This window comes from Nomascus leucogenys, chromosome 14, assembly GCF_006542625.1.
Source record: "Nomascus leucogenys isolate Asia chromosome 14, Asia_NLE_v1, whole genome shotgun sequence".
NCBI classification, from domain to species: Eukaryota; Metazoa; Chordata; class Mammalia; order Primates; family Hylobatidae; genus Nomascus; species Nomascus leucogenys.
This window is the reverse complement of record NC_044394.1, coordinates 9,955,610-9,967,777: the sequence shown is the minus strand read 5'-3', so window position 1 is coordinate 9,967,777 and position 12,168 is coordinate 9,955,610. Positions and strand designations below refer to the sequence as shown.

Here is a 12,168-nt window from a genome sequence, read left to right as displayed (position 1 = left end):
TCAATTCAGGGAGACTACTAGGCTCCATTAGGGTTCCCCCTTCCTGCACCATGACTGGAAACTCTTTCAAAGCAATAAATTGGGGCAACCATAGGCATCCTCTCATTTGTTCTTCATCTATCAGGGATTGCCATCTTTCAATGACTAATGTACAGTAAATAGAAAACCACCGTTCATTGTTTAGTTGTTTCAGGTAGGAGGGTTAATCCAGCTCTTAACTCTGTCTTGGCCAAAAGTAGAGGTCCTAATATTGACTCTTTATTTGGCATTTACTGTGCCAAGTGCTTTGCTAAGCATTTTACATATAGTATTTCTGTTATTTCCTCAATAAACTCTGAAATCAGTATTGGCCCCATTTTACAGAAGAGTAACTTGAAGATTAGAGAAAGTATTTAGCCTGTCCTTAGTTATATAATTACTAATCAGCATCCAAGTATATAGGGGAGCAGGGGAAATAGGAATGAGGAGTGACTGCTAATGGATAAGTGGTTTAAGGATTACAAAAATGTGCTGAAATTAGATACTAGTGATGATATGCAAACTCTAAAAACATAACAAAAACCACTGAATTGCACTTCTAAAAATGAATTTTATAGTATGTAAATTATATCTCAATAAAAATGATGTTTTTGCAGAAAAACTGAAGAATTACATGACTATAGATAGGGTCATGCACAGGGTTGCTAGATTTACAAAAATAAATACAGAAAAGTCTAGTTAAATTTGAGTATTAGTATAAGCATAACTAGGAAATATTTGGAACATGTTCACACTAAAAACAACTATTCGCATTTATCTAAAATGACCATCAAATAGTTATCAGTTAATAATACTGAATAACTAGATGATTTTCCCCTTGACGATTGAAGATACTAACCATATTATTTCACAGTATTATTCTAGAATGGTAAAATTAACACTTTTCTGATTTTGTTTCAAAAGCAAGTTTGCCATTTGCCAAAATTAGCATGCTAAGTACAAAAATGACTTGAGTCTGTTTGAGAAAGTATGTTAACAAAATATGTGTAAGGTTTATACTTGCTGTTGAAAACAAGGACTATTTTTCTTACTACATATGTGCTTTATGAGGAAAATTACTGTCAGATGCAAAGGATATCCCAAGTCATAGACCACAAAACAACTTAATTCAATATAATTAGATCCACATACTGAATTTTTTTCCTTGCCTGATTAAAGTACCATCAGAGTTCTTGGAAGAATCCAGAAAAACATGCTTTTGTCGTACTCAAAGAGGGCCAAATAGATCATGTGACATACAGATTTCACGACTGGTGTTAAATTTTATACATCAGTTCAAAATAATTTTCTGTAGTACCTTATAAAATTAATTTTGTGGTCACTGAGGTCCTGGTATTTGGGGTTTAGAAATTCCCAGTCTCCCATACAGAGTGTGTTCTAGAGCATAATCATTTAAAAAATTTCTATTTGATTTTCCTACCTGTTAAGTAGGAACATCATTGGCATTAGCAAACATTTGCACTACAATATGCAAGGCTCCATTCTATGCATGAGAGATGCCAAGAAGCTTAAGCAAAATTTCTATTTCCATATTGAACTTATAGATAAATTAAATGGCAAATAACTTTAATACAAAGAGGTATCAAAAATAGGTGTTAAGTGCTTAAAATATCCAAATTCTAAAAGGTCAGAGATGAGGTAGAGCATCTCAGTGACTAGAACAGATGAGATGGGATTTGAAAAAGAGGTAAGAAATAAAATGTGCCCAGCAGCACAGTGAAATAGTAACTCCAGATAAAATGCTCATCAAATTTAAAACTTCCATACAAAAGAGACAAAAACAAATGATAATTAAACTTAAGGGTAAGCAAGTTAGTTGTGCCAGAAAGTAAGGACAAGCTCAAAGAGTGGTGAAGATATGTCAAAAGGACACAGATACCAAGTTATTGGGCTCCCACTGGCCAAATGTGGGACATTTTGTGCACTATAATAAGTAATTATTGAACAAATATAATCCATTGAATAAAATAGGAATCTATGAGACCAAAATGATAGGTAAATAAAGGAGTGAATTGAAAGTTCAATGCAGAATGGCATATTTACATAGTTTTAAATTACTGCCCCAAAAACCTTGTAAATTTTTATAAGTACAAAAGAATAACTGCATAGTGAGGAAGACCAGCAGACAGCATCTCAGTCATGTGATTAAACTGATCATCATCAATAACAAATCAAAATCAAAATCAAAATCATGTACCACCTGATAGGCTAAGATTACCTAGATGATGGTGATGGATGCACAACAGTGTGAATTAATACCATTGAACTGTATGCTTTAAAATGGTAAAAATGGTGGAATTTTTTTTGCATTTCACCACAATTTTCTAAAATGATAAGATTCCCAAACTATTTTAAAATTCATATGAAACCAAAAAAGAGCCCAAATAACCAACGGATTCCTAAGCAAAAAGAACAAAGCTGTAGGCATCATGTTACCTGACTTCAAACTATACTACAGGACTGTGGTAAGCAAAACAGCATGGTACTGATACAAAAACAGACACACAGACCAATGGAACAGACTAGAGAGCCCGGAAATAAGGCCACATACCTACAACCATCTGATCTTCAACAAAGCTGACAAAAACAAGCAATGGGGAAAGGACTCCCTATTCAATAAACGGTTCTCAGATAACTGGCTAGCCAAATGCAGAAGGTTGAAACTGAATCCCTTCCTTACATCATATAAAAAATCAACTCCGGTGGCTCACACCTGTAATCCCAGCACTTTGGGAGACCGAGGTGGGTGGATTGCCTAAGGTCAGGAATTCGAGACAAGCCTGGCCAACATAGTGAAAAAATACAAAAATTAGCCAGACGTGGTGGCAGGTGCCTCTAAGCCCAGCTACTCGGGAGGCTGAGGCAGGAGAATCGCCTGAACTTGGGAGGCAGAGGTTGCAGTGAGCAGAGATCGTGCCATTGCACTCCAGCCTGGGTGACAAAAGCGAGACTTCGTCTCAAAAAAAAAAAAAAAAAAACAACTCAAGATGAATTAAAGACTCAAATATAAAACTCAAAACTATAAAAAAACTCTGGAAGACAACCTAGGCAATACCATTCTGGACACAGGAACTGGCAAAGATTTCATGACAAAGACACCAAAAGCAATCACAACAAAAGCAAAAATTGACAAATGGGCTCCAATCAAACTAAAGAGCTTCTGCACAGCAAAAGAAACCATCAACATAGTAAACAGACAATCTATAGAATGAGAGAAAATATCTGCAAACTATGCATCTCACAAAAGTCTGGCATCCAGCATCTTTTCTTGTAAATTTGTAGTTCTTACAAGAAAATAAACAAACAACCCCATTAAATAGTGGGCAAAGGACATGAACAGACACTTTTCAAAAGAATGTCATTACAGAAATGCAAATCAAAACCAGGATAAACCATCTCACACCAGCTAGAATGGCTATTCTTAAAAAGTCAAAAAATAACAGATGCTCGTGAGGTTGTGGAGAAAAGGGAACGCTTATACACTGTTAGAGTGTAAGTTAGTTCCATTACTGGGGAAAGCAGTGTGGCAATTCCTCAAAGAGCTAAAAACGGAACTGCCATTCAACCCAGCACAATCCCATTCCTGAGTAAATATACAACAGGATATCAATCATTCTACCATAAAGATACATGCATGCATATGTTCACTGCAGTACTATTCCTAATAGCAAAGACATGGAATCAACCTAAATGCCTATCAATGACAGACTGGATAAAGAAAATATGGTACATAGACACCATGGAATATTATGCAGTCATAAAAAACAATGAGATCATGTCTTTGCAGGAACATGGATGGAGCTGGAGGCCATTATCCTTAGCAAACTGATACAGGAATAGAAAACCAAATACTGCATGCTCTCTCTTATAAGTGGAAGCTAAATGATGAGAACACATGGACACATAGAGGGAACAACAGATACTTGGGGCCTCCTTGAGGGTGGAAGATGGGAGGAGGGAGAGGATCAGAAAAAAAAAACTATTGAGTACTAGGCCTAGTACCTGAACGGCAAAATAATCTGTATAACAATCCCCCGTGACACAAATATACCTATATAATAAACCTGCATATGTACCCCTGAACTTAAAATGAAAGTTTAGGCCAGGCATGGTGACTCACGCCTGTAATCCCAGCACTTTGGGAGGCCAAGACAGGTGGATCACCTGAGGTCAGGAGTTCGAGGCCAGCCTGACCAACATGGTGAAACCTCGTCTCTACTAAAAACACAAAAATTATCTGGGCATGCTGTTGGGCACCTGTAACCCCAGCTACTTGGGAGGCTGAGACAGGAGAGTCACTTGAAACCAGGAGGCAGAGGTTGCAGTGAGCTGAGATCGAGACATTGCACTCCATCCTGGGCAACAGAGCAAGACTGTCACAAAAGAAAAAACAAAAAGTTTAAAAATAATTTTTAAAAAATTAAAAAGATAAGACTTCCCAGTTTAGCCTGAGAATGACAGAGATAAAGAAAAATGTGCAAACCCATTTCTTGTCTTTAGTCTTTTCTAAACTGTAGCAACAAGAACACAAAAAGCAGGAAAAAATATACAATAAGGGATAAAAATTCAAGATTTTTACATTTTAATTAAAGCTCATGAATTAATTCAAATAGAACTTGGACTATGAAAATGCCAAGACCTGGCCAGGCGCAGTGGCTCACGCCTGTAATCCCAACACTTTGGGAGGCTGAGGTGGGTGCATCACCTGAGGTCAGGAATTCAAGACCAGCCTGGCCAACATGGTGAAACCCTGTCTCTACTAAAAATACAAAAATTAGCCAGGTGTGGTGGTGGGTGCCTATAGTCCCAGCTACTCAGGGGTGCTGAGGCAGAAGAACTGCTTGAACCCGGGGGGACAGAGGCTGCAGTGAGCCGAGATTATGCCATTGCACTCCAGCCTGAGCGACAGAGTGAGACTCCATCTCCAAAAAAAAAAAGAAAGAAAAGAAAATGCCAGGACCCTGTCAATCAGTAAATTGGATTTTCCCCTAGATATTAATTAGAAATAAACGTACACAGCTTTTAAGAACTATTGATTTTAAATGTTAGAACTCAAATTAGAAAAGTTAAATAAAATCATTTTTTTTATTCCTCAGATCTCCAGTGCTAGTGTAATAATTGAAAAATATATAATACCACTGCACTGTTAAGAACAATTTCATCTACATAAATATGTATGGGGATCTTAAGAATGCACAACAGATTGACAAGCAAAGCAGCTCTGGGTGCAGAGGTTAATGGGTCAGGTAATTTTGATGTTTTTGTTCCATGTATTTCAAGATTGTCTAAAATTTACCTCCAAAATGGTACTATGTATTACTTATATCATGAAAAAAATGCAAGAAATAGGGCAAAACAATGAAGTCAAACAAAATAAAAGATACTATTCAAAAAGCAAAGAATATAGCTATCACTACTATAGTTGCATAATATTTTAGAATTCCTAGACAATATAATAAGAGAAAAATAAAAACAAAAAAGATAATAATTTTCAGAAAATGTATTCCACTTAGACATTCCAAGAAAATTTACTGAAAAACTACTTAATCTTACAAGAGAATCTAGCAAAGCAGGCATACACAAATTCAATATAAAATTATCAATAGCTTTGCCATACCACAGCAATGACAAACTTTAAAATGTTACAATTCCTAGCTGCAAAACTTCCACAACATAAAGATGTCAGTTCTAATTGTATTAAAATGTAATTTCAATGCAATTTAAATAAAAATCTCCACAGGATTCACTATGTAACGCAATAAAGTCACTCTAAAACACAACAGCTGGGAAAGCTTTTGAAAATGAACAATAAATCGAGTCATAAAGCTAAAGTAAGTAAAAAAGTTGGTGAAGGGTGTAGTTTTTGCTTCCTATTAGAGAAATTTCCAAACATACACAAAAATATAGAGAATGTCAACATGACCCACCTACGTGGACATCATTCAACTTCAACAATTAACGCTCTGCAAATCTGTTGACTCTATCTCATTGTTTTGCTAGAATATTTTAAAGCACATTAGAGATATCCTATCTGTTCACCTGTAAATCGTTCAGAATATATGCCTAATAAATAATGACTTTAAAAAAATCAGTTACAAGGCAATATGCAGTGGCTTATGTCAATACTGTGGAAGACCGAGTTGGTAACCCAGGAGTTCAAGACTAGCCTGGGCAACACGGCAAGACTCTGTCTCTACGAAACAAATACACAATTACATACACAGCAAATTAGTTATACTTGATAAATGTCATATAACACCTCGTTCGTGGTCAATTTTCTCCAACTATCTCAAAAATGTCTCTTTATACTTTATTTAGATCAGGGTCCAAACAAAGTTTTCACAATGCATTTACTCAACGTGTATTTTAAGTCTCTTATAATCAACATAACCATCCCTCTATTTTCTTCTGTCACTTATTTGTCCTATTATCTAACCAACCCTCCCCTCCCCTACTGCTAGATCATTTCAACGCAAATTCCAGATATCTATAAATACTTTTGCATCACTTAAAAATAAGGACTTTAATTCTTGAATACCTAAAAATATTATCCATATAATATCTAATAATAATAAATAATATCCAGTAAGTCAAATGTAAAAATCTCACAACTTGTCTGAAAAATAACATATATACAGTGTTATACTGGCAAGTTTATATAAGGTATGAAACAAAAGGTATTTGAGATTTTAAGCTATTAAGACAATATACAGTATCTACCATGTGATATTAAGAATATTAAATATATGTGGGTCGGGCATGGTGGCTCATGCCTATAATCCCAGCACTTTGGGAGGCCGAGGTGGGTGGATCATGAGGCCAGGAGTTTGAGATCAGCCTGGTCAAGAGATCAGCCTGGCCAATATGGTGAAACACTGTCTCTACTAAAAATGCAAAAATTAGCCAGGCATGGTGGTGGGTGCCTGTAATCCCAGCTGGTCGGGAGGCTGAGGCAGGAAAACTGCTTGAACCTGGGAGGCAGAGGTTGCAGTGAGCCAATGATTGGGGCGCCATTGCACTCCAGCCTGGGCAACAGAGCGAGACTCCAACTCAAAAAAAAATAACAAAAATAAATAAAAATTAAAAATTAAAAAAGAATATTAAATATATGTGAAGCACTCAGCATGGTACCTGATACAAGTGCTCAGCTCAGTAAATGATGCATATGAACATATGTGTACCCATGCATGTGTACGTGATTATCTGCTGGTAAATGTTTAAAATCTAGCTCTCCGAGGAAAAAAAATAGCCCTGATTTGTAGTGTTTGCAAATTTTCGTGATCAAATAGTCCCAACATGGGTGATTTCACGCAATCAAAATAGTATCACTAAATACTGTGCCAAGGAGGGATGTGTATAACTGGTTCTCATTAGCCTCCACTGTATTCATATATCCATATTCATCATGAAACTATTTTTGTATATATGAATATGTCCATGTTTATATGTATATGTGTGTGTATGTATGTACATATATATTTACGTACACAGAATCCAAATGCCTAGTAAAAGGTCTGGAGAGACAGCAAATGAATGATAGGAGTTTTCCCTGGGGCAAGAAATGGTCTCAGGTTGAAAAGCAGGATAAACAGCACTACTGTTTTATCAAAATTCGTTGAATTTTTAAACAAAAGAATGTTCATCTAGTGCTTATGTATTTACTGGGTCAAAACGGAATTTTTCCCTAATTATCCAACCCATTCTATCACAGAGAGCAATATATTCTCACAATCACCAACATTAAGCCTGCAATGTGATATAAATGACCAGCTAGAGTAGATGTCATATTATACCAAGAAATCGCCTTCTGAAAAATTATACAGCTTACTTTGGCTTCAGTTTCTCCCCTGTGAAGAGTATACAGATGGTGGACAGCACATTGTGATGAGGACCAAGGATGAGTCAGAATTTGGAAGACATGAAAGTCATGGCCAAGGGTGTCTGTTGTGACTAGAAGCATTCCTGGAAGACAAAAAACAAAGGGTAAAAATAAAAATGATTATGTATGTGGATGAAATATTCTAAAAAGCTATTCACAATATTTAAAATATTACCAAAGGGAAAAAAATTACCAAGGCTATAAGAAACTTTACAGAAGAAAAAAATAAAACAAAACATCTTTTTCATGTGAATACCAAGCTTAATGACACATCAGTATATTAGCAAGGTATAAACACTAGATGTACAAGTATTATGGCATTCCTGTAAAACTAGCAGACAGAAGTTTGATATTACTGAATTTACAGAATTCATAATTTTATTTTATTTTTTTCCTGAAGCAGAATCTCACTCTGTTGCCCAGGCTGGGGTGCAGGTGCCCGATCACAGCTCACTGCAGCCTCAAATTCCTGGGCTCAAGAGATCCTCCTGCCTCAGCCTCCCAAGTAGCTGGGACTACAAGCACATGCCACCATGCTTGGCTAATTTTCTTTTATTTTTGTAGAGACAGGGTCTCACCATGTTGCCCAGGCTGGTCTCGAACTCTGGGCCTCAAGCAGTCCTTCTGTTGTGGCCTCTCAAAGCTCTGAGATTACAGGCATGAGCCACCGTGCCCAGCCACAATCATTTTTCAAAACAAAGAATGTGAGAATGACATACCCCCATGGAACTCCCACTTTTGCAATTTCTTCAAACTTTAATTCAATGCTCCAATTTATCTACTGATCCAAATACTACTTCCTGTACTTAATTCACCATGATATTTATTGAAAATGCCAATAGAGCCAATTACAGGGAAAGTTCTTAATTTTGATGAGATGTCATAGCTAAGAATTCTCTGCCTAACCCAAGGCCACAAAGATCTTCTGTTTCCTTGTAAAAGTTTCATAATTTTATGTTTTACATTTAGGCCTATCATCATTTTAGTATTTGTATAAGGTGTGAGGACCTTATACAACAGGTTATATGGTGAGGATCCTATACAAAACATGGACAAGGTTAACTTATTTGCATAAGATGCCCAATTGTTCCAGAAAGACTTCTTGAAGACACTGTTCTCTCTCCATTGAAGTAACACTGTCAACTTGCCAAGGATCAATTGGCTATATTTGTGTAGGCCTATATTTTTTTGAGATGGAGTCTCGCTGTCTCCCAGGCTGGAGTGCAGTGGCGCGATCTCTGCCCACTGCAAACTCCACCTCCTGGGTTCATGCCATTCTTCTGCCTCAGCTTCCCAAGTAGCTGGGACTACAGGCGCCCGCCACCACGCCTGGCTGATTTTTTGTATTTTTAGTAGAGACCGGGTTTCACCGTGTTAGCCAGGATGGTCACAGTCTCCTGACCTCATGATCTGCCGGACTCGGCCTCCCAAAGTGCTGGGATTACAGGCATGAGCCACCATGCCTGGCATTTTTTTATTATTTATTTTTTATTATTATTATTATTTTTTGAGACAGTCTCACTCTGTCATCCAGCCTGGAGTGCAGTAGTGCATTCTCGGCTCACTGCAATCTCCACTTCCTGGGTTCAACTGATTCTCATGCCTCAACCTCCCAAGTAGCTGGGACTACAGGTGTGCGCCACCATGCCTGGCTAATTTTTGTATTTTTAGTAGAGAGGGAGTTTTGACACGTTGGCCAGGCTGGTCTCAAACTCCTGGTCTCAAGAGATCCACCCACCTCAGCCTCCCAAACTGCTAGGATTACAGGCGTGAACTACCATGCCAGGCCAAGGCCTATTTTTTGAAGTTCTATTCTATTAATTCAATTTCTGTGTCTACATTCACTAATACCACACTCTTGGTTACTGTAACTTCACAGAAAATCTTGAAATCAGGTAAAATGAGCCTTTTCCTGCCTTTCTTAACATTATTTTAGCCATTCTTGTTTAGGATTTTGAGGGAACTATAAATTAATTTGGGGACAACTGATATCCTAATATTGTGTCTTCTGATCTAGTAACACAGCATATTTCTTGATTTAGGTCTATTTTGACTTCTTTTTCTTTTTGTTTGACACACAGATTCTGAAAATATTGTCTTTTAGAGTTATTATAAATGGTAATATTTTTTAAAATTCAGTGATCAATTTTTGCTTGCTAGTGCGTAGAGATAAAATTGATGATTTTTTATCTTGACAATGTATGTTTCCTGCAAGTTCTAGGGGTTTTTTTATACAGTACAAGAATTTTCTTTGATGACAATTATGTAGTTTAGGAACAACCACAGTTTCATTTCTTCCCTTCTGACCTACATGCCTTTTCTTCAATTTTCTCGACTTACTGAACTTGCTGAGGCAAGCAGAAATAGTGAGGAGAGATTTCTGTGTTGTAGGAGGAAAGCATTCAATCTTTAAGAATGACATTAAGTATAGGTTTTTTGTAAAAGTCCTTCGGAAAATATGCTGAGAGTTTTTTATAATGAAAGAAAATTGAATTTTTCAAGTGCTTTTCTGCATCTGTTCAAATGATTACGTGGCTTCTCTTTCTAAATCTATTAATATAGCGAATTCTAACAATAATTGATTATCAAATGTTGAACATGCCTTGCATTCTTGGGATAAGCCTCATTTGGTCAAAATTCTTTATTATAAGCAGCTAGATTCAATTTTCTAATATTTTCTTGAATATTTTCATATCTGTGTCCCTGAGAAATACTGGTTTGCAGTTTTCTTTTCTAATAATGTGCTTGGATGATTTTGATATTTAGGATAATCCAAGCCTCAAAGAATCAAATGGGAATGCTCCTTACTGTGTTATTTTCTGGAAAAAAAAATATGTAGGATTGCTATTATTTCTTTGTTAAATGTTTAATGGAATTTTCAAGTAAAAATATTTGGGCCTATTTTTGAAGATTTTCAACTACCATTAAATATTTTGTTAATTTTTTTAATTTAAAACACATTTTATGAGGCCAGCATCGTCCTGATACCAAAGCCTGGCAGAGACATAACCAAAAAGGAGAATTTCAGACCAATATCCTTGATGAACATTGATGCAAAAATCCTCAATAAAATACTGGCAAACCGAATCCAGCAGCACATCAAAAAGCTTATACACCATGATCAAGTGGGCTTCATCCCTGGGATGCAAGGCTGGTTCAACATACGCAAATCAATAAATGTAATCCAGCATATAAACAGAACCAAAGACAAAAACCACATGATTATCTCAATAGATGCAGAAAAGGCCTTTGACAAAATTCAACAGCCCTTCATGCTAAAAACTCTCAATAAATTAGGTATTGATGGGACGTATCTCAAAATAATAAGAGCTATCTATGACAAACCCACAGCCAATATCATACTGAATGGGCAAAAACTGGAAGCATTCCCTTTGAAAACTGGCACAAGACAGGGATGCCCTCTCTCACCAATCCTATTCAACATAGTGCTGGAAGTTCTGTCCAGGGCAATCAGGCAGGAGAAGGAAATAAAGGGTATTCAATTAGGAAAAGAGGAAGTCAAATTGTCCCTGCTTTCAGATGACATGATTGTATATCTAGAAAACCCCATTGTCTCAGCCCAAAATCTCCTCAAGCTGATTAGCAACTTCAGCAAAGTCTCAGGATACAAAATCAATGTACAAAAATCACATGCATTCTTGTACACCAATAACAGACAAACAGAGAGCCAAATCATGAGTGAACTCCCATTCACAATTGCTTCAAGGAGAATAAAATACCTAGGAATCCAACTTACAAGGGACGTGAAGGACCTCTTCAAGGAGAACTACAAACCACTGCTCAATGAAATAAAAGAGGATACAAACAAATGGAAGAACATTCCATGCTCATGGGTTGGAAGAATCAATATCGTGAAAATGGCCATACTGCCCAAGGTAATTTATAGATTCAATGCCATCCCCATCAAGTTACCAATGACTTTCTTCATAGAATTGGAAAAAACTACTTTAAACTTCATATGGAACCAAAAAAGAGCCCGCATCACCAGGTCAATCCTAAGCCAAAAGAACAAAGCTGGAGGCATCACGCTACCTGACTTCAAACTGTACTACAAGGCTACAGTAACCAAAACAGCATGGTACTGGTACCACAACAGAGACATAGATCAATGGAACAGAACAGAGCCCTCAGAAATAATGCCGCATATCTACAACTATCTGATCTTTGACAAACCTGACAAAAACAAGAAATGGGGAAAGGATTCCCTATTTAATAAATGGTGCTGGGAA

General features: G+C 36.7%; 1 protein-coding gene across 4 annotated transcripts in view; it reads right to left on the bottom strand.

Annotated features, from left to right (window-relative positions):
* The window catches only part of BCAS3 (BCAS3 microtubule associated cell migration factor), a 714,356-nt gene that overhangs the window by 430,193 nt on the left and 271,995 nt on the right, over positions 1-12,168 (bottom strand). For all 4 annotated transcript variants that reach the window (XM_030828111.1, XM_030828114.1, XM_030828113.1 and 1 more), the window contains exon 14: positions 7,868-8,001. In XM_030828111.1, coding sequence (XP_030683971.1) covers positions 7,868-8,001 — 134 coding nt within the window. The remainder of the gene's footprint in view (positions 1-7,867; positions 8,002-12,168) is intronic.